Source organism: Gracilinanus agilis, chromosome 4, assembly GCF_016433145.1.
Source record: "Gracilinanus agilis isolate LMUSP501 chromosome 4, AgileGrace, whole genome shotgun sequence".
Classification (NCBI taxonomy): domain Eukaryota; kingdom Metazoa; phylum Chordata; class Mammalia; order Didelphimorphia; family Didelphidae; genus Gracilinanus; species Gracilinanus agilis.
In genome coordinates, this window is record NC_058133.1 from 360,131,185 (window position 1) to 360,152,719 (window position 21,535).

The 21,535-nt window shown below is 34.7% G+C and overlaps 1 protein-coding gene across 1 annotated transcript in view; it reads left to right on the forward strand.

The window, feature by feature from the left end:
• FIG4 (FIG4 phosphoinositide 5-phosphatase) overlaps positions 1–21,535 on the forward strand; it is a 169,184-nt gene that overhangs the window by 95,005 nt on the left and 52,644 nt on the right. Inside the window, exons 16-21 of the mRNA XM_044676692.1 lie at positions 148–286; positions 3,184–3,242; positions 3,744–3,891; positions 9,079–9,162; positions 16,768–16,963; positions 19,727–19,809. Coding sequence (XP_044532627.1) covers positions 148–286; positions 3,184–3,242; positions 3,744–3,891; positions 9,079–9,162; positions 16,768–16,963; positions 19,727–19,809 — 709 coding nt within the window. The remainder of the gene's footprint in view (positions 1–147; positions 287–3,183; positions 3,243–3,743; positions 3,892–9,078; positions 9,163–16,767; positions 16,964–19,726; positions 19,810–21,535) is intronic.

Genomic DNA, 21,535 nt, shown 5'->3' on the forward strand with positions numbered 1-21,535 from the left:
AGTTTAATTATTCTTTTCTTTTGAGCCACAAATTACATGGACACACAGTTATACCCATACATATTCTTTGTATTCATTTTGTAAAAACATCTCCTACATGTGTCAATAAGCAATGAATTTCTTAAAATATGCATTTTTGCTTTTTAGATGCTGATAGACAAGATTCCATTAATTTGTTTCTGGGAGTATTCCATCCCACTGAAGGCAAACCTCATCTCTGGGAGCTCCCAACAGATTTTTACTTACATCATAAGAATACCATGAGACTTTCACAGATAAGAAGAAGGTATTTTTTCTCCCTTTTAGTCAATTGCAAAAACTCAAAATGTGTGTTGTATTTTTAAAAAGTGCTTATTCTTTTTGGGGAAAAAAAGAGTATATGAAGTCAGTTACTTAATCTTACCAACAGTTACTTCTGACAGAAGTTTCTAGAATTAACATCGCTATGACATTGAAATTTAAGGTAATTTGAGCCTGGCATGAAGAGTGGATTTGTAAAATTCATAGGATCTTAGATTTAGGGTAGGAAGGAACCCAAAATGTTATCTCCTCCAACAACTTCTCCACTTTACAGATGAGGAAAGTGATGGCTGGAGAAGTGAAGTGATTTGTGGAAAATCATGTGATTATAAATGGCAGAACAAGGAATTAAAACCAGATCCTTTGATTGCTATTTCCTTCCTTTGTACCGTACCACCTTTTAATCAAGTGAACCATGTTTTATTCTACTAAAGACCCAAATATAATTCTGGAAATTCTGACTTAGTGTAAATTTTAGTTTTTTTATGGAGGACCTAAATCCTCAGGTCTAGCTTAGGGTTTGATTTAGTCTGAAAAGACATGGCATCTAGGCCACTAGTTTATACTTTTAATATAATCCTTAATTTTTTTCAGTCAAGTGCATAGACATAGTAATTAAGTGTTTGGAATTGTTGAGTATAAATATTTTACAAAGTTAACTGACTTATTGAGAAGTTGAGGACTTTACCAAGAATGTGTAAATTTAGAAATTTAATGACAGTTTCTGTGATAAACAACTAATCTTTTTTTGAGGGGCTTAAATTCTATTTTATTTAATGTTCCAAAAATTAATTAATAGTTAATTAAGAATATTTTTCCATGGTTACATGATTCATGATCTTTTCCCTCCCCTTTTTTCTCCCCCCTCTCTGAGCTGACAAGCAATTATGCTGGGTTATATATGTATCATTGTTTGAAACCTATTTCAATTAATCATATTTGCAATAGAGTAATCTTTTAAAGTCAAAATTCCCAATCATATATTCATAGAACCACATGATCAATCATATGTTTTTCTTCTGTGTTTCTACTCCCACAGTTCTTTCTCTGGATGTGAATAGCATTCTTTCTCATAAGTTCCTCAGAATTGTCCTGGATCATTGCATTGCTACTAGTAGAAAAGTCTTTTACATTCAATTGTTCCACAGTGTATCAGTCTCTGTGTACAATGTTCTCCTGGTTCTGCTCCTTTCACTCTGCATCAATTCCTGGAGGTCTTTCCAGTTCACATGGAATTCCTTCAGTTCATCAATCAAAAAGCACAATAGTGTTGTTCCATCACCATCAAATACCACAGTTTGTTCAGCCATTCCCCAATTGATGGACACCCTCTCATTTTCCAATTTTTTGCCACAACAAAGAGTGTGTAGGTATTTTTCCCTATTGTCTCTTTGGGGTACAAGCCCAGCAGTAGTATATTGCTGGGTCAATGGACAGGCATAGACAACTGATTTTCAATAACAGACACAATTATGGTAAATAAGTAAATTATCCTGCCTGTTTATGTTTGGAATGTGTTCTGGAGGTTACATTTGAATATAGGGCCTTCTGATATTGTAGGCATTGATATCAGTTAAAAAATAATGAAACCACTGTGAAGACCCAGCTCAGGAGGGGACATATTACATAGCATCTTCATTCTTTACTACTTTCAAAACTTCCCATTCCCCATTCTTTTTTCTTCATAGGCTTTTTAGCAGTGTGGCCTATTGAGTCTGCAAAAATGGCAACTGTAATTCTGCTATTTTAACCAAGATGCCAGGCGCTCTTGTTAGAGAAGGTATTTCAGACAGGAGACTGATTTTAAGATTTCTTACATGTGTTACCTGAGGTGAGGAATGTAGCTCCATGGTTCAGTTGATCTAATTCACTGGTTACTGATTATTATTTTCTTGTAAAAGTGAAAGGAGGTTTGGTAGCACCTGAAGTTTGTGGATTATAGATGAACCCCACAAAATCCAGTAAATCCATATACTTCTCTTGTTGTAGAACCACATACTGTTTCAGAAAGCAATATTTCAATATTCTTAATAATAAAACACATTAAAATAAATGTTTCTCTTTGTTAAAAAAAAAAAACAACAAAAAACTTCCCATTCCCCTCTGAATATAGCAGAACCCACCAAGAGCTTAAATTAAATTGTGTGATTCACATATTATGAAATTTAGGGTAACCAAGCAAAAACTAGTTATTTGTATTACAATAGAATTTTATATAATCTACTTTAAGCATTTAATAATGCTTCAAAATGAGATGCAGTTAGGACAATATGCCTTGGAACTTGACTCACGATTCAGAGATAACTAAGAGCTTTACCTTCTTGAAAATTAGTTTATTTGTATGTGTCTGTAGCTGGTTTTCCCATGCATAAGTGTACACTTAAACGTTAAAGAAATAAAAGAAACAAGGAGAATATATACTTAAATTAGCATGACTTTAAACTGGTTGAGAAAAAAATACCTTTCATTTGTGTGGCATTTAAGAAAGTGCTTTTATCTCTTATTAATTAACAATAGTACTGTGAGGAAACTGAAGCATAGAGAAATCAAGTAGATTGTCTCAAATCACACAATGAATTCATGGTAGAACGTAGAACTAGGGTCCGAGTATCCTGGCTGCCAAACCCAAACCTAAAAGAGGACCATAAATACAAAATAACTTTCTGACTCAGAACTCCAAAAGACACCTTTCAGGGACAGGATAAAGGCAAGCTACTTTGGATCTTTTTGGCTTAAGTATAAAATGGTATCTTATAAGGGACCTTAAAATTAGCCAGCACATTAAATGGATGTGGTGTTTACAGAAAATCCCTTCTATCGACTAATATGTGCAAAGCTAGTGTTTACAATTGGGCCATAAATTTTCCTTTTTCACTTTTATAGCTATACTGACTGGTTGACCCCAGGGGTAATAAATCATTTGCCACTGCCTTATGATGAAGGTAGGTATTCTATTTTTCTTTTCCTTAATAGGTATTCCTTAATAGAAAAATGGTAGTGTGCTTTAATGTGTGTGAGGTTTTTATTTTGTTTTGTTTTGGTCAACACCTATAATTTAATTGGTTTAGGGAACTTTTGAGTATAGAAATTTGTTCCACTGATGAAGAGAAGCAACTCTTAATGGAACTTCTAGTCTTTAAAGAGTTTCTTGGGGGTGACTAAGGAGTTAATTGACTTAATTATAGACACACAGCCAGTGTATGTTAGAGATAGGACTTAAATCTAGGTCTTCCTAACTTCAAGGCTGGCCTTCTCTCCTGAGACATTTAAAGAACCTTCTGTGTCAAGGGTCTTATGTAAAAGAGTTGGGATTAAAGCTTTGGCTCTAAATTCAAATCTTTTCCTCTCTTCCTCTTGGTTATGAGGAATACCAAGAAAATGATGTAATTTTATTTCTAAAGGCTTGCTACTTATAAAAGAATAACAGAAAATATCCTTTGTAGTAACTTGTGTGGAAAACAGAAAGAAGTTGATAGTGAAGAAATTTCACAAGTATGAAGAAGAAATTGATATCCATAGTGAGTTCTTTCGACCTTATGAATTAAGTAGTTTTGATGACACCTTTTGCTTGGCCATGACAAGTTCAGCAAGGTAGGTTAAATATTTGAGTTATATGATTTTACTTTATTTACTGTAAGGTTTTACATAAATCACAAAATCATAAGCTCTCATAGTTGTGATGGCCTGAGAGGTCCTGTAATCCAGTTATATACTCTACAGAAATTCTTTCTACAATATCTCTCATAGAGTGATATCCAACCTCTGCTTGAATACTTTCCATGATCAAGAGCTCTCTAATTTAAGGAGCAATTTATTCTATTATTGGGGAGCTCTGATTATTAGAATATTTTACTTTTTAAAAAGCAAAATCAGATAGCCCCATGACTGGTAGTCATAGTTCTACCTCATCCAAAACACAAAATAACTTTATAACCTCTTCTTCCATAACATCTCTTTCAATGTTTGAAGGCAGGTATCATGTACTCTATTCTGCCTTTTCTACAAGATGACCATCCTCACCAAATTTCTTCAACAATTTCTCATAAAACTGTGCCTTCCATATAATATGTATTCAATAAATGTTGATTTGCACATTTAGACTTTTTATTATCCTACTTGCCCTTCTCTAGTCTAATCCAGTTTGATGATGGTTCCATTAAAATGTGCCAACTACAATTGGACATAGCACCATGTATGGACAAGAATCATATAGTATAAATAGAGGGAATAGAGTGGCTGTGAACTGTTCTGGTGGAGGAAGTATCCACAGCAGTAATATCACAAATTCACCAAACTACTGTAGATATGATATAACACTAATGCAGAATATGCTCTATTATCAATATTAAGCCTTTAACCTTCTTCCTTCCTGACCCCAAATTACTTGCATGTCTTTTCTTTTTACTTACATGTATATGTTATTTATTCCCAATATAATTTAAGCTCTTTGAGTACAAGGACTGATTTGTTTTGGCTGTAGACTGCCCAAAACAGTGGATTTTATATATATACTTGTTGATTCGTAGTGAATTTGTTTCCTCCTGCACAAATTGTTGTTAGTAATATGTTTGAGTCTATCAATGTCCAACATGTACCTCTCTGTTGTTTTTTAGCTGACCTGAAATTTTAGTTCTTTGGAAACTATGGTATTCCATGACTCATAACCTTACAATGTTGTTGAAATATATTGGTGATTTTGTTTTAGAATGAAGCTCAGGTTCATTAAAAATATTACACCATTTCACAGAGGCATTCTAGCCTGCTCTCTATTTTTCTCTTCAGTTCTTTACCATGGTCATTACGCTGTCAGTGCATATGTCTATTAAATGCAATGAATGAGCTCTATGGGATACATCTACCTGCCTTTCCTAGCTAGACAGTAGACATTTTTTCATCCACTTTGTGCTTCTTATCTGGATGATTAGATTGAATTCTTCAATAATTATGCATATACTTTAAGAGTCTTTGCATTCTGGGATTGAATGAAATTAGTACAATGTCATCTGCAAACAGGAGCATTTGAATTCAAGGAATCTTTTTTCCAATTGAATTTTGTGTTGGCCATTCTTCTTTGTCTAACCCCTTTGGTGAACCTAGTCCTTCAACGTTGTTAGTATTGTTATTTTTTGCTTTACTGGAAGCTAATCATTGTCATTGTACAAAATCATCTCTGTTATATGATTTTTACACACACACACACACATCCCTCTCATTTATTTCAATGGGAAAACTTTTGATGTCATTGCAAACAGATATGACACCAAGAGCAAAACCAGTTTCAAGTATAAACTGTCTGAAAAATCTTATGAAGGAAGATTATGGAGTAGTATGTCCTAAGAAACTATAGAAAAGCAGTGGAGAGAAAACAAGTTGATAGAAAGTTAATCAACCAAAAGTTAGTAAACCAAATCAACCCAAGGGCATTTAAGTTAAAGCCTTAAGAAAGACAAAGTAGAAAATACTTATCAAGATTTCTATTAGAGAGAACTCTTTTTCCTTCATTTCTTAATTTTCTTCATTAGTGATAATCCCAATAATGGGATTAGCAATCTCATTCAGACTCTAACATCATAATTCCTCCTTCACAAGGAAGTAGAAATTTCACTCAAAAAAACAAATTTAGAAAGGACAGCAAAAGTAGGCCAACAATAAACACTGGTGGGCTATATTGGAAGTGACCCAATTTGGGGACACTAACAGATCATTATAAAAATAATAAATAATAATGTAGTTGAAATTTATATGAGTATTTTGAAGCTAATTTCAGAATTTCTCACTTTTGTGGAAAAAAGTGTTCATTTGTACCTATGTGCATTATCTTCCTGCAAAAATCTTGATTTAAATATTTTTAAATGCATAACCCAAGAAATTATTTCCTTGGAAATACTTTCTTATACCAGATCTTGAAGCTTTAGGTCTCACTTAAGTACACTCTGCCTAAAAAAAATTTTAAATATTTCTAAGAGGGGAAAGTCATCCCTTTAGTTTAGTTTATCAAGGTAAACCATAATTTATAGCATTTTCCTCTTTTAACAGTATAAATTATATACTTTAGTACTTGTCAGTGAACTAACCATTGTGCAATGAGTAGAGTCTTTTCAGTTCACAAGCTATGAATTGTGCTTTTTGTAATTACGTTAACTTTTCTGAGTGACTCCCTCTAAGATTTTAGAAATTGTGTATTGTAAAATTGAATATCTTGGGACTATGTCACTGGGTTTTGTGATTTGTGTGTGTGTGTGTGTGTGTGTGTGTGTGTGTGTGTGTGTTTTAAAACTGGCAATTACTTGACACACAACTATGTATATATTTACTTAAATAACAGTTCTATAGCACTATTAGGTTGTTTCTTTCTTCCCTAACATCCTGTACAGTAGATAGCACAGGACTATTATCCCTATTTTACAGACAATAAAATTAAGGGTTAGGGAGATTAAGTTACTAGATCCTGTCATCCTTGTTATCCATTATCTCTCACTCCATTCTCTATTAAACTCCTTGAGAAAGCTGCCTCTCCTTTGCCTCTATCTCCTCTCCTTTCACTTACCTTTAAACTGTTTTTTACCTTTTGACTACATCATTCAACTAAAACTATTCTAAAATGACCAGTGATCTCTTTATTGTCAAATCTAATGACCTCATCTCAATCCTCATTCTTCTTAAAATTTTACAGCCAATGACATGTGTCAATCACCATCTCCTTCTGAATATATTTTCTTCTTTAGGTTTTCATTCTTTCTTGGTTCTCTTCCTGCCTGTTTGACTACTTGCTCTTCATTCTCTTTTACAGGATCTTCCTCTGCATCATGCTCACTAACTGTGAGTCTTCCCTAAGACTCTGGCATCCTTTCTCTCTCTCTACTATAATATACCTAGCAATCTTATAAACTTTTCTTCTCTCTATGCAAATGATTTCCATGTCCATGTATCCACAATCTAGTCTCTTTCCTAAGCACTAGTCCTGTATTACCAAGCACCTTTTAAAAATATCTCTAACTGGATGGTCCTGCAGACATCTCAAACTCATTGTGTCCAAAACAACCATAATCTTTACTTTCCAAACCTTTTCTCCTTTTTATTACTTGTCAAGAACAGTCCCTCAAGTTTACCATCTTGGTGCCAACTTTTTATTCCTACTTATTCTCACCCCCATACCCAATCTATTGTCAAATCTTACATCATGTCTTATAAACATTTACCTCTGTTCACTCAAACAGCCATCACTTTAACATAGGTCTTCATTGCCTCTCATTCTAGACTATTGGAATAGCCTTATATTATATTATATATTATACATGTATAATATATTATATAATATATATATATTAGACTATTGGAATAGCCTTATATATGGGTCTTCCTGCCTCAAATCTCTCTCTACTATAACCCTCCTTTCCTCAGCTGCCAAAGTGATTTTCTTCAGGTTTGATGAGTTTTTTAAATAATTACATCCAACTGGCAACAAATCTTGGAAACACTTTATGCTAGCAAACTCCATTTTGAACTCAAAGTCTAATACAACAGCCTACTCTATCCTATTTTAATAATCAGTGGCTAGAAGCACTAGAGGCCATTTCTCTGGGTAACTTCCTGGCTTCCAACATCTGAAGCTGCTTTGATCCTTTGGATCAGTAATTTGTGCAGGGTGTAGTGAAAAAGGGTGCATATTAGCCCTGCAAAGCCTAACTACAGAGTTTCTGACAGTTGAAAAGGGTTTAGAATCCTGAGGTGAGACAGTTGACCCTGGAGACTCGATGAGAGTAGAAGGGGTCAGCTGAGCTCTATCTTTGGACTGAAAACCTGGCCTATATTCTGCAGCTTTTCTCTTAAAAATTGTTAGCTTAACTATTTCCTTTAGATCTCCCTAACCTCCCTTATTCCCAATCATCATTTTCCCTTCCTAAATTTCTTGGGGTTTTGAAAGGAGGGTGGATCTGGGGTTAGCTTTCAGACTTGGTAGACATAGTTTCTCTGTAGTCAAAGGCGGCTGTTAGAGTTACCTTGTATCCCTCTGTCCTTTACAATCAACCCTGAAACTCCATAAACCCTGTTTGTCAATTAATCAAATCTTTGGCTAATTCATTAGTTGACTGATAAGAGAGGGAGAAGGGGAGAAAGGAATAATATTGTCTCTGGGTCCTGAAAGGAATTGGAGGCATCCATTTTGGAGGAAGCGCGATCTCAATACTTCCTCTGGACTCTTCCTTTGTGAACCTGAGAAACTGACTAGAAAGCCTAGAGGGCTTTCTAGTCAGTTTCAAGCCATTCTTGGCTGGCCCTAACCTTTGTCTGTAGAAGTGCCCTTCCTACCTGAAGGGCTCAGTTTGTTTCCCTTTAGTGTCTCTGTCTCAAATCTGAGTCCCAATCTGTGTTCCCCAGACTGCAGCTGCCTGCCTAGAATACCTCATCCTCTCCCTTGCAATTCTTTATACCTCCATGTTTATATTCCCTAAACTCAGTCATTCCCTTACTTCTCCTACCACCTCAATTTACCACCTTCACCACTGCACCTTCCTTATCCACTTTACTGCCTTAGGGATCCACAAACCCTATCCACAGTGCCTTATCCCTATTACAACTTTACCTCTGCCTTAATTTCCCTACTATCTCTAGCCTATTCCCTTATTACAACCAGTTTCATTACCTACTAGCTTAATCCCCTTATAACAAGGGACAGGGGAGGGAAGGGATGTTGTACAGGCAAATATTCAAGTGCAATAGAAGATTATCTTGGTAGTCATTGATAATAGCCTATTTTTGCTCGTTCCCTTCCCTCAGAGACTTTATGCCAAAGAACGTTGGCATTGATCCAAGTCCATTTACTGTGCGCAAACCTGATGAGACTGGAAAATCCGTGTTGGGGTAAGAACTATGTTTGTGTGTATATTTGTTTTTGGAAAGGACCTATGATTTCATTGGAATAGGGAGATCCCAGTGAGCCCACCCTTTCAACCAATGCAGTTCTGTAACTTCTCCCCAAAATGTAGCATTACCATTGCTAGGACTACTAAGAGGTTAAATGTCTTGCCAGAGCCTACATAGCCAGGATGTGTCAGAGGTAAGACTTGAACTCAGCTCTTTCTATTTTGGAAGCCAATTCTGTCTTCTATTGCCATGCTGCTTCTCTGTCCCTGAGTAGACAATGGAAAACAATGAAACTAATTCAATATTGAAGTTCTTGGAGGAAAAAAGAAGGAACTGAGCTAGGGGTCTTTAGTATAATTTTAAACCAGAAAACAAAAAACTCAGATCTTTTAATTGTGTGTATTTTGACCATAGCACATTTACCTGTGTTTGTCTGAATAGTTGATAACAATCAAGTCATTGAAGTAAATAAAAGAAAACTGTGTTTTGTGAGTATTTCTATAACAGGTCATTTCATTAGTTTAAATGGAACAGAAATGAAATTGGCAGTGTAAAAAATAAATAGAGAATATTTATGTGGAATATCTTATACAAAATTACATACCGGTGAAATTATAGGTCCTAGATTTTGACATTATATAAAAGTAAACCTATTTTTTATTTCCTAAGTAATAGACCTAGTTTTAAAGAATATAATCATGTAGTTCTATTAATTTTTATTCATATTCTGGTGAAATCCAATGGCAAATATGTTTAAAGAATTTATTATATTTTTTTCTTTTGTTTGTTAGAAGATCTTTTTGTCATGGTCACATTTCTATATTTCTGGCAGGGTTTTGAGGAAGTGTTCTCATGTTTTGGGTCTTTCTGAATTATTTTGTGTTCTGCTTATTACACAAACATCTTCTAAGAATGAAAGCAAAATTGATTTTACTCTTTGCTAATTTGAAAAATTGAAAAGCTTCCCAGTACTAATTAGGTATGTTAATATACTAAGTGATTGTTTTGAAAGAAGTAAAGAAAGCAACAGTTCATCGAATTAGCAAAGCTTTATTGAAGTCATGTAGTTCAGTTTCCAACCTAAAACAGAAATTCTTTTCACAGCAACCTCAGCAAGAATACTTTCGGTGTTGGGGCTTAGCCCTTTTCTAGGCAGGCTTTTTCAATGCTAGACAATGCAAGTGTTGTTCTTCCTTTATATTAGGCCAAATATTTTCTCTACATAATTTCCTTCTAAAAGTCCTACTTTTGCCCTGTGGAGCAATACAGAGCATTGGCTCTTCTATAAAGACTTTAATGGGGGGCAGCTAGGTAGCTCAGTGGATTGAGAGTCAGGCCTAAAGATGGGAGGTCCTAGGTTCAAATCCAGCCTCAGACACTTCCCAGCTGTGTGACCCTAGGCAAGTCTCTTGATCCCCATTGCCCACCCTTACCACTCTTCCACCTAGGAGCCAATACACAGAAGTTAAGGGTTTAAAAAAAAACAAAATAAAAAAAAGACTTTAATGCCTTAGTCCCCTCCTCGCCAGGATGAACACACTCATCCAGGTCTTTCAGCTATCCTATACAAAATATAATGTCTAGATCTTTTAACATCCTGACTATTTTCTATGCATACATATTCTGCTTTCTTTGTGGCCCCCAGATGTGAACATGGGCATTCCACAGGTAGTTCAACCAGTGCAGAGTGTAATTTGTATTTCCTTTTAGATTTTTATCACCACAAATTCCATACTGAGTCAACTATAAAGTATTAGGTAAAATATTAGCCAACAAAATACAGCAAAATATTAAAAAAGAATAGGACAGTTAAGTGGCTCAGTGTATAGTCAAGCCTAGCAATGGGTGATGGGTGCTCTTAGGTTCTAATTTGGCCTTAGACACTTCCTAGATATGGGAACTTAGGCAAATCTCTTAACTCCAATTGCCTAGCCCTTACTGCTCTTCTGTCTTGGAACTCATAGTTAGTTACTGATTTTAAGACAAAAAATAAGGGGTTATAACATTTTTTAAAGGATAATATTCTATCAGATATAAAATACAGGCACAAGAACTGTCAAGTACTGGCTAAACAATGGAAAAAGTATTAATTAAAAAAAAACAAAAAAACTCACATAAAATTACTGTAGCAATAGATACAGGGAAAAGCCTTTGATAAAATTCAGCCATGTTTAGGATGATTTGATCCAATGGTACTGACATGTTTGCCTTTCCATGAACAAGACATTCCATCTCTTGGCTTTGGGTATTTCTCTGTCTCTACCCCACACTTGGAATGAAACCCTTCCTCATTTCCACCTTCAGCTTCCCTGGCTTCCTTCAAGTATCAATTAAAATTCCCTTTTCAGGAGGAAGCCTTTTTCAACCCTTCTTTGTTCTAGTGGCTCTTGCTCATTATTTCCTCTTCATCCTGCATAAATATAGAATATTTGTATGTATTTGCTTATTTATTGTTTTCCCTGTTAGACTGCGAGCTCTTTGATGTCACAGACTAGCTTTTGCCTTTCTTTATATTTCTATCCTTTAGTACATGCCTGGCACTTGTGAGGTACTTAAATGTTGATTGATAGACAAACAAAAAGAAAAAAACATTTGAAAGACTAGATCTAGATGGATTTTTTTCTTCATGTGTTAAAAAGTATCTGATTTAAATTGGTACCCTATAGACAAAATGGAGAAATATTAAGAGCAGGAACGAAACAGGCATCCCAATATCTATTACTTTTAGATGACATTGTATTAGTAATTTTGGAAATTGTAATAACAGGAATAAAAATTTAAAAGTACTAATAAATAGAAACAAAGGGATAAAAATTTCATCATTTGTCTATGACAGTGGTTCTCAAACTTTTTTGACCATCGCCCCCTTTCCAGAGAAAATATTACTTAGGTGCCCCCTGTCACATACTATCACCGCCCCCTTACAGTTATTCACCACCCCTAAATGCAACTGTGGCCATCACCTCTCCCCTGGATCACTACAGGACTCACCAGGGGATGGTGGCACCCACTTTGGGAATCACTGGCCTAGGGTATGATCTCCCTATATTTCATAATTTCAAATCTCAGTTTCTAGTCTTACCTTATCTGAAGCATTTAGCTTTCTGGAAAAATCAGTACTTTAGTTCCATTTAAAATATGAATCTCAAAATACTGAGAGGTCCCTCTAAATCAGTGGTTCCCAAACTTTTTTGGCCTACTGCCCCCTTTCCAGAAAAAATATTACTTAGCGTCCCCTGTCACATACTATCACCACCCTCTTACAGTTATTCACCACCCCCAAATGCACCTATGACCATCACCGCCTCCCTGGATTGCTACAGCACCCACCAGGGGGCGGTGGCGCCCACTTTGGGAATCACTGGTCTATAACAAGATAGTGTATATAAACTATTTCTACAAAAAAACCATCTCTTAATCTATAAAAATTAAGTCCAGCAAAGTCCTAGTGTAAAAGATTAACCCACAAAACAATTTTCATTTGTATTTACTGTTTGTGAATATTTTGGGAATTATAAGAAAAAGAACACCATAAAACATTTCAGAATTAACCTACCTACTAGAAATGCATATGTCTTACCTAAGAACTATTATAAACCTATTATGAATAAAATAAAGAAAAACCTAAATAATCTGAGCAATATTCAGTTCTTGTGGATGAGTCATTAGTATGGTAAAAATGAAAATATTCCCTAAATTAATGTATATATTTAATCTAATAATAATCAGAATGCCAAGGCAAGTTATTATATGGAATTAGAAAAATCATGATGGAATTTACATGGAAAAACAAATTGGTAAGAATATTTTTTCAGAGATAAGAGAGACATCCTTAAGTTTTGAGACTTTAAAATCTATTACAAAGCAATTTTCATAAAAAATTAACTGCTAAATAGGCAAAGAGCAGAAATCAATAGATTCGCTAGATATACCAGATAACACATTAAATGTATATAAAAGATTAATGTTTAATACATCTATGGAAAACTTTTAGATGGCAAGAAGATTCATTATTTAGCAAATGTATTTAAGAAAACTGGTTAATAGTTTGGCAGGAATTTGATTTAGGAAGAGAGCCTACAATGTATTCCTAATTTTCAGCTGACTTAAACATTAAGAATGGAGTTATTTAAAAAGATGGAAGAAAATCAAATTATATATTCATTTCAGTTTAGGGGAGAAGATGCCTTCTTTTCCTATTCAACAAATAGAAGAAAATTATTAGGAACAAGATAGATATTTAGCTGTATTCAAAGTAAACATTTGTAAACAACAAATAATACTATAACTAAAATAAAACTAACATGCTGGTAAGTATTTGTGGCAAATATGATAGACAAAATGTGATAACTAAAATATGTAAGGGACTCTTAATTCCCAGGTTTAATAAGTGATTAAATATTTGAACTGAAGGATTTCAGAAAAGAAATCATTGTTGCTATCTTGGGGGAAAAAAGTTTCACCTCACTAAAAATTAGAATTGCAAATTAAAACAGCATTGTTACTGTATCGTACATTTCATATTGGGAAAATTGAGGGATAGTGGGATTTGTAGAAAGTGTTATTGATTCATTTGTGGTGAAATAAAAATTTGTAGAAACCTTTGGGGAGATTGATCTGGCCAGTTAACAGTAAGAATAACAAAAACTAGCATACCCTTTGATTCAATAATCCCATTATTGGGAGTATACCCTGAATAACCAAAACCTCCAACACCAAACAGTAGTAATTAAATAAATTATTGTACACTAGCAATGTATTAGAGTACTGTCATGCAATTAAGACCTTTAGGCAGGAGGAATATAAAGAAATCTGTAAAGACCCTTGTGAAATATTGTGAAGCAAGGGGAAAAAAATAGAATGCAAATGATAAAATGCACATTTACTAATTCCAACCATGTAAGAGGAAAAGTGAATGAGAATGATTGGACAAAAACAATCTTTATGGTCATTTGGGCTGATTGAAAAAATAAGGTATTTTATGAATTGAAATTAAATAATTTAAATATAGTTTCTAAGCAAGTTTAATTAGTTCTTATTAATGTTCCATGTTTAATTTATGATGCAACAGTTAATTAAGAAAGTAATAAGCAGTAGAAACTGAGCCATTAACTAAATTTCATGAAATTAGAAATGCGTGCCTTTCCCATAAGTACTATTTAGAGCAAAACTAAAGTCATTGTGTCTTTGTACACAGACTTCCATATTTCATTTCTCAGTAAAAAAAATGAGATATGTCTTAAAGAAATTTCATTTTTTCTCTAAGGTAATATGAAAAGAATTATTTTTCTCTTTCATCCTCTTCTCTGTTCTGTCCATACTTAATTCATAGCTCATATAGCATTGACATTTCAAATGCTAAATGGTTTTAGCTTCTCTTCCTTAGACCAAGATCCTGATTTCTTTTTCTTATGGAGAAAAGGAAGCATTTACATTTGCCTGAAGTGTCCTGAATCATTCTGAGGGTTGTTTCAAATAAACACTTTCAAGGGGGAATAACAGTTTCTTCTTGCTAATGGTTTAAAAAAAAGTGTTCATTTGTCTACTATCCTATAGAGTAAATAACCAACTAGACAATTGGTTATTTTTCTAAAAATTAAATTAAATTTTAAAATTTAATTTTAAAATTAAATTTCATAATAATTTTTTTACATAGTACTTTAAGGTTTATTGAATATTTTTGACACAAAATTCAAGTGAATGAGGTAGTGCAAATGTTATCCTTATTTTGCAGATAAAGTGTGACTCAGAGAAGTTTTAAGTAACTTGTCTGTGATTACGCAGCTAGAAAGGGCCATTTTTTGTATTTCAGTCTCCTTTGACTTATCAGTTGTTAGGATTTCACTTTCCCTTTGTTATCTTTTTCATTTCTTTTGCTTCTTTTTTTAAAAAAATATTTATTTTTTAGAAAAGTTAACATGGTTATATGATTCATGCTCTTACTTTCCCCTTCCCCCCCCCCCCATAGCCGCTGCGCATTTCCACTGGTTTTAACATGTGTCATTGATCAAGACCGATTTCCAAATTGTTGATAGTTACATTGGTGTGGTAGTTTCCAGACTACATCCCCATTCATGTCTGCCTCAACCCATGTGTTCAAACAGTTGCCCCTCTTCTGTGTTTCCATTCTCGCAGTTCTTCCTCTGAATGTGGGTAGCTTTCTTTTCCATAAATCCCTCAGAATTGTCCTGGGTCAATGCATTGCTGCCGGTACAGAAGTCCATTACATTCGATTTTACCACAGTGTATTTTGGTCTCTGTGTACAATGTTCTTCTGGCTCTGCTCCTTTCGCTCTGCATCAGTTCCTGGAGGTCTTTCCAGTTCACCTGGAATTCCTCCAGTTTATTATTCCTTTGAGTGCAATAATATTCCATCACCAGCATATACCACAATTTGTTCAGCCATTCCCCAATTGAAGGGCATACCCTCATTTTCTTATCCCAGTACAATTAAAAAAGAAAAAAAAAAACTTTTAGGCTGTTAGCCATCCATGCAAATAAGAGGAATGAACAGGCATGGCTAATTACTATAATTATATGCATATACACACATACATAAGGGGTGTTCTGAAAGTATTAATAAAATTGTTTGCACTAATTTAAATAATATGCACTAATTTAAATAATAGCTATTAAAATTTTAAAATGCACTTTACTTTTGGGACACCCTAAGTATGTGTATATATATATATATATGCATTCATACATTTCTGTTGTCATTTCAGTCCTTTCTTTCAGTTGGTTCTGAAACTTCATGAGCCCATTTAGGGTTTTCTTGGTAAAGATGCTGGAGTTGTTTGCCATTTCCTTCTTCAACTCATTGTACAGATGAGAAAACTGAGGCAAGCAGGGTTAAGTGACGTGTCCAAGATCACCCAGCTACTGAGTGTTTGAGGCCAGATTTTTTAACTCAGAAAGATGAGTCTTCTTGATTCTAAGCCCAGCTCTCTATTCACTGTTTTACACAGAACAGATGTGACAAAATGCACTACTCTGTATTCCAAAATAAAATATACATGACTTTTGAATGATCCCTTAATGTATATGTATTTAGATCAGCATGGATTATTTTTTACCTGCTCTGTTTCCAGTCTGGCCAGTTCAAACCTCCTTAGCAGCTTGGTGACCTCTTGCTCCTGCGGGATCATTGTATGAGTACTGAACTTAGTGTGGCCACTCCATCAGCTTAGCCCACTGTATCCCAAAATATTTGAGGTCAAACGATCCACCAACCTCAACTTCTCCAGGCAGGCTTCTCTTAGATTCCGATATATGTTGCTATAAGAAATAAACATGAGCAAATTGTGGGGAAATATTTTTATTACCCTTTGAGCATTTTAAGACTTAATCAAAAAAGATTAAAATTCCTGTAAGGATGGCATGTGTGAATAGTGAAATATTGCATTTTTCATTTTCATTTCTTTTTGTGCTGCTGACTTATTTCTCACAGCATCATTCTTCTCTCTCCCTATGTCTAAGGAGAAAGGACAGAGTCAAGCCTTAGGCTGCATAGATGGTTCAGCTGGAAGGTGTTGTTCATTCATATTCATCAGAACTGATCTATTTTCTCTCTTTTCTATTTCTTTATTTAAAAAAAAAAAGAAATAAAAGCAATAGGGAAGAAACTGTGCTACAAAGAAAAACAGCAGCCAGCGCCCCTCCACCTCCGAGTGAAGAAGCTGTTTCAAGTAGTTCTGAGGATGATTCTGGAACAGACAGAGAAGACGAGGGCTCTGTTTCTCAGCGCTCCACACCAGTCAAGATGACAGATGCAGGAGATAGTGCCAAAGTGACAGAGGTAAGGAAAGAGAGCAGCATATTTAATCCATAGCTTGGAGGAGGATGGCAATAAAAAAATCTCTCCTTAGGCAAGAGGGAGAAAACTTTGAACTGAGTGACTCAAACCCTTTTAATTGGCAATTTATGAGACATCTTGTAGTTGGAATCTTAACATGGATATGATTGAAAGTAGGTGGCATTTTGAAATAGATTGTTCCTTTTTTCATAAAGTGATGAAACTGGCTTTTAAAATATCAAAACTTATACTTCCAGGTGAGTATTCCCTTTGAAGTAATCACTGTACTTTAGAAGCTGTCCTTGAAGGGATCCTACACCTTTTCCTAGCATTAAAAAAAAAAATCTTCAAATCAACCAACATATATTAAGCATCTACTGTGTGCCAGATAGTGTACTAGGCCATTGTTCAAAGAGTTGTGTCCAACTCTTTGTGACCCCATTTGGGGATTTTCTGGGCAAAGATACTGGAGTCCTTTGCATTTCCTTCTCCAGCTCATTTTATAGATGAGGGAACTGAGAAAAGAGGGTTAAGTGACTCACCCACAGTCACACAGCTAGTGTATAAAGCTGGATTTGAACTTAGGAAGATGAATTTTCCTGATTCCAGGCCTGGCACACTATCCACTATGCCACTTATCCAGTGTACTAGACACTGGGGCCTAAAAAGAAAACCACAAGGCAGTGTTTGCTCTCAAGGAGATTATATTCTAGTGGAATTCTTTTTTAAAAGAACTTAAAGAGAGCAAATTTTATTCCTTTGGGGATTGGCTTGTTTGTTTAAAAAAAAATTAGGCACATTTCTTCATGACCTACCATATATGTTAGCCTGTATGAAGAGCTATTTAAAACTAAGGAAAATCAGTCGATGGAAAATTATCAGAATGATTAATGGAATAGTGTTAAATATGCAATTATGATAATTGCTTTTTAAAATTTGCCCTGTAGTTCATCTGCATATAATCTACTTTAGACATGAATTGAACAAGAATTTTACATATTCTATTATTTTTTTCATCAGAGTAAGACTTAAATTACTATAAACTTTGTATATCTATTAGTGATAAAGTATAACTCTCCAGATTATTATATTAACTATTCCATTTAACTGCTGGTTCAAGTGTTATAGTAAGACTGAGTCTTACTGACTCCAAGTCTAATGTTCTGTTGACTCTGCCCTCCTCTCTCTATTAAATTAGGGCCTGCCCCCAATTCACTACAAATATGAATCTAATCTAACTGAATTTTGTATTTGCATGGTGATGAGGACCTCTGTATTATCCCTTTCTTGACTTAATTCCATTTTAGAATAAGCCTCCATTTCTTCATTTAGTGGACAGTCACATCTAATCCCTGTATTCTTGTGCAAGGCCAACCTGGCTGTCTCAGAAGTCAACAGCAAGTTAGCAGATTAGAAAGTCTCTTTCCTGGTCTACAACAAATTGCTATGAAGGCCAGTGTTTTCTGTGTGATATATATGTACTCATGGGAAATGGGTTGTATTCAGAAGTTCATTTGGCCCTTAAATATGTAATTTTTAGTGTGCCACTTGATGCTTCTCCCTGCTTAAACTTGCAACAGTGTCTAGAATAAATATTTTATCTATGTGAATTCTAAATCAAATGAGTTCTTTTAAAAACAATAGCATGAATCAATGTTTGCTATTATTGTTATTAATAATAGATTACATTAGCATAGTAATTCACAGTTCACAAACACTTTAATTACAACAATCCTATAAGGAAGGCTGTAAAAGTATTATTATCCACATTTTCAGATCATGAAATCAAGGTTCAGTATATTGATGTTACTTGTCCATGTCCATATAGCTATTAAGGGTCAAAACTGGAACTCAAACCTAGGGACCTTTGACTGAAAGACTAGTTCTCTTCCTACTATAGCTGGTAATTGGTGAATTATGTGGTTCTTATTGTAAGATAATAGCTTATCGGATAACTCCAAGTATTTGAATTTTTATATTTTTGCAGTAGCAATCATAATATTAAAATTTTGAGGTTCTAAAACTGAGATTTTTATTGCAAAAAAGAAAAGATATAGAATAAATGTTACTTGATAAATTAAGAAAACTTTTCATTTTTGTAATGTGTTCAGAAAAAAAGTATCAGTAGGCTTTAAGAGACTTTTCTGCCATTTTTTATAAATTTCTTATGCCAGCTTACTTTAATACTTCAAAATATATGCAATTTCATCATTGTACTAGATATTCTTTCCACCAACAAATTGTAAGCATTTCCAGTTCTTAGAGGATGGTTTCTGTGGTCAGAAAAATTCATTTCCCTGGGGATCCAGCCTAATGGTGATAAGTAATTCTGAATGTAATTGTTCTGGTACTTTGACAAACAGCCTGTTGTTAGGACTCTGCTTGAAGTCTTTGGCAGCACCTGGCTAGGTTTACGCTCTGTTCATGCAGTCCCTAAGAATATAGGTCACTTTTATACTACAATGAGGCATAAGAGCAGAACTTCCAGGGAGAATTAGTCCAAAATCATTAATAAGAGTTCCTCCACTGGCCTTCTTCCACATCAACTAATAGAAAGAATTTGTCTTAATTTGTGGCTTTTTTTCTCTAAGTAAAAATGTCAGGAAATCTTGTTCTGTTGTTTTCATTAGAAAAGTTACACAAACAAATAAAAGTAGTAGTGTTTTTGTGAAAATTTTCACTTTATCGGAAATTGGCAATTATTAGAATCCTGAAATTCTAAAAAGGCTCACTGAGATCATCTTTTTTTCCCCCCTTAAACCCCAGAATTTAGTGCAACCTATGAAAGATGTTTATGGGATTAACCTTTCAGATGTACCTTCAGAAGATGATCTCTCTGTTTATACAAGGTAAGGTAATTCAGTAACAATCAACTATTTATTAAGTGCAAGGCACTATGTTAGGTGTTGGGGTTATGAGAATGATGATCTCTAGAAGTTTCAAGTTAGAGGAGCTGTAAGTGTGGGGAAGCCAGATTCCCAAATCATGACCTTGTTAGGAAGACTAGAGAGGCTTTGGGGCAAAGTAGAGAGAAAGCAGCCTTGGGCATGGGGAGACCTGGACTCAAGTCTCACCTTGGACACATTTTGGCAGGGTAAACCCTGAACAACTTATTTAACCACCCAGTGTCCCACTCTAGGCAACCCAGTGAGTACTGACCTGCTAAGGCATTCCTGTGCTAATGAAATCAGAGTTCATAATATCATTGATTTAGAGGTGAAAGAGTCCTTAAAAGCCATAGAATTTAACCCCTTCATTTTATAGATTCAGAAATTGAGGCCCAGAGAAGTTAAGTGATTTACTCAGGGCCACATATCTAAGTTTCTTAGTTGGCATTTGAACCCAAGTCTTCTTGCCTTCAAGGCCAGTGCTCTATTCCCTATCCTATGTTGCCTCCTCTGGATCACAGTTCTTTTTCCCTCAAATGAGGCAGAAGGATGGGTATGAAGTACTATGAAATGGAGAACCATGGGTTTCAAAAGTAAATTGAAGTCTCCATGGAGGAGATAGCTCTTGAGTCTTGAAAGAAGTGAAATATTTTAATGAGCAGTACAATAAAGGAAGCACATTCCAGAAATAGGAAATGATTAGCTTGACTGCCACAGAGAGGAGAGGAGGCAGCCCAAGAAGAGACCCAAAAACCAGTATTTCTGGGGGCAGCTGGGTAGCTTAGTAGATTGAGAGCCAGGCCTAGAGATGGGTGGTCCTAGGTTCAAGTCTGGCCTCAGACACTTCCCAGCTGTTTGACCCTGGGCAAGTCACTTAACCCTCATTGCCTAGCCCTTACCACTCTTCTGTCTTAGAACCAATACATAGTATTGATTCCAAGATGGAAGGCAAGGGTTTCAAAAAAAAAAGAAGAAAAACCAGTATTTCGGTGACTTTTTATAATCAAAATTTTTTTCAATTAACAATTTTTTTCTCTTCTTATTCTCACTTTCTCCCTTCCCACATTGAAAATAGAGAGAAAAACCAAAACATTTGAAACAAATATGTTTTGTCAAGCAAAAAAAAATCCCCAAATTGGCCATGGCCTAATCTGCATCTATTCCCCTTTCTGTGTGGAATGACGGTTGGTCATTGTGTTGATAAAAGTTTTGAAGTCTTTCAGAGTTGTTTGTCTTTACATTGTTGTTGGTTCTGTATAAATTGTTCTCCTTGTTCTACTCCATATTCTGGATCTACTCACTTCCCTTATAATTTTGAATCTGATAGAATTTTCTTTAAAAAGCACATACTGTTGGGTTTAGAGCTGAATGTTATAATGGTCAAGATATTAATGGTCAGTCTACTTTCGATAGACATATTTGGATTTAAGTGAAAGACTCAGACAAGAACATGGACAAAACTTCTGGTTTGTGAAATGTAATGCCAACCTAGAAACATTTGCTCAGATCTCTGAGTTAAAACAGACTCTTGCACAGAAAAATATATTCCAAAAGTAGAAAAGTGCTTTTCTTTCTTTATTTTTTTCTTTCTTTTTTTTTCTTTCTTTCTTTTTTTCTTTCTTTCTTTCTTTTTTTCTTTCTTTCTTTCTTTCTTTTTTTCTTTCTTTCTTTCTTTCTTTCTTTCTTT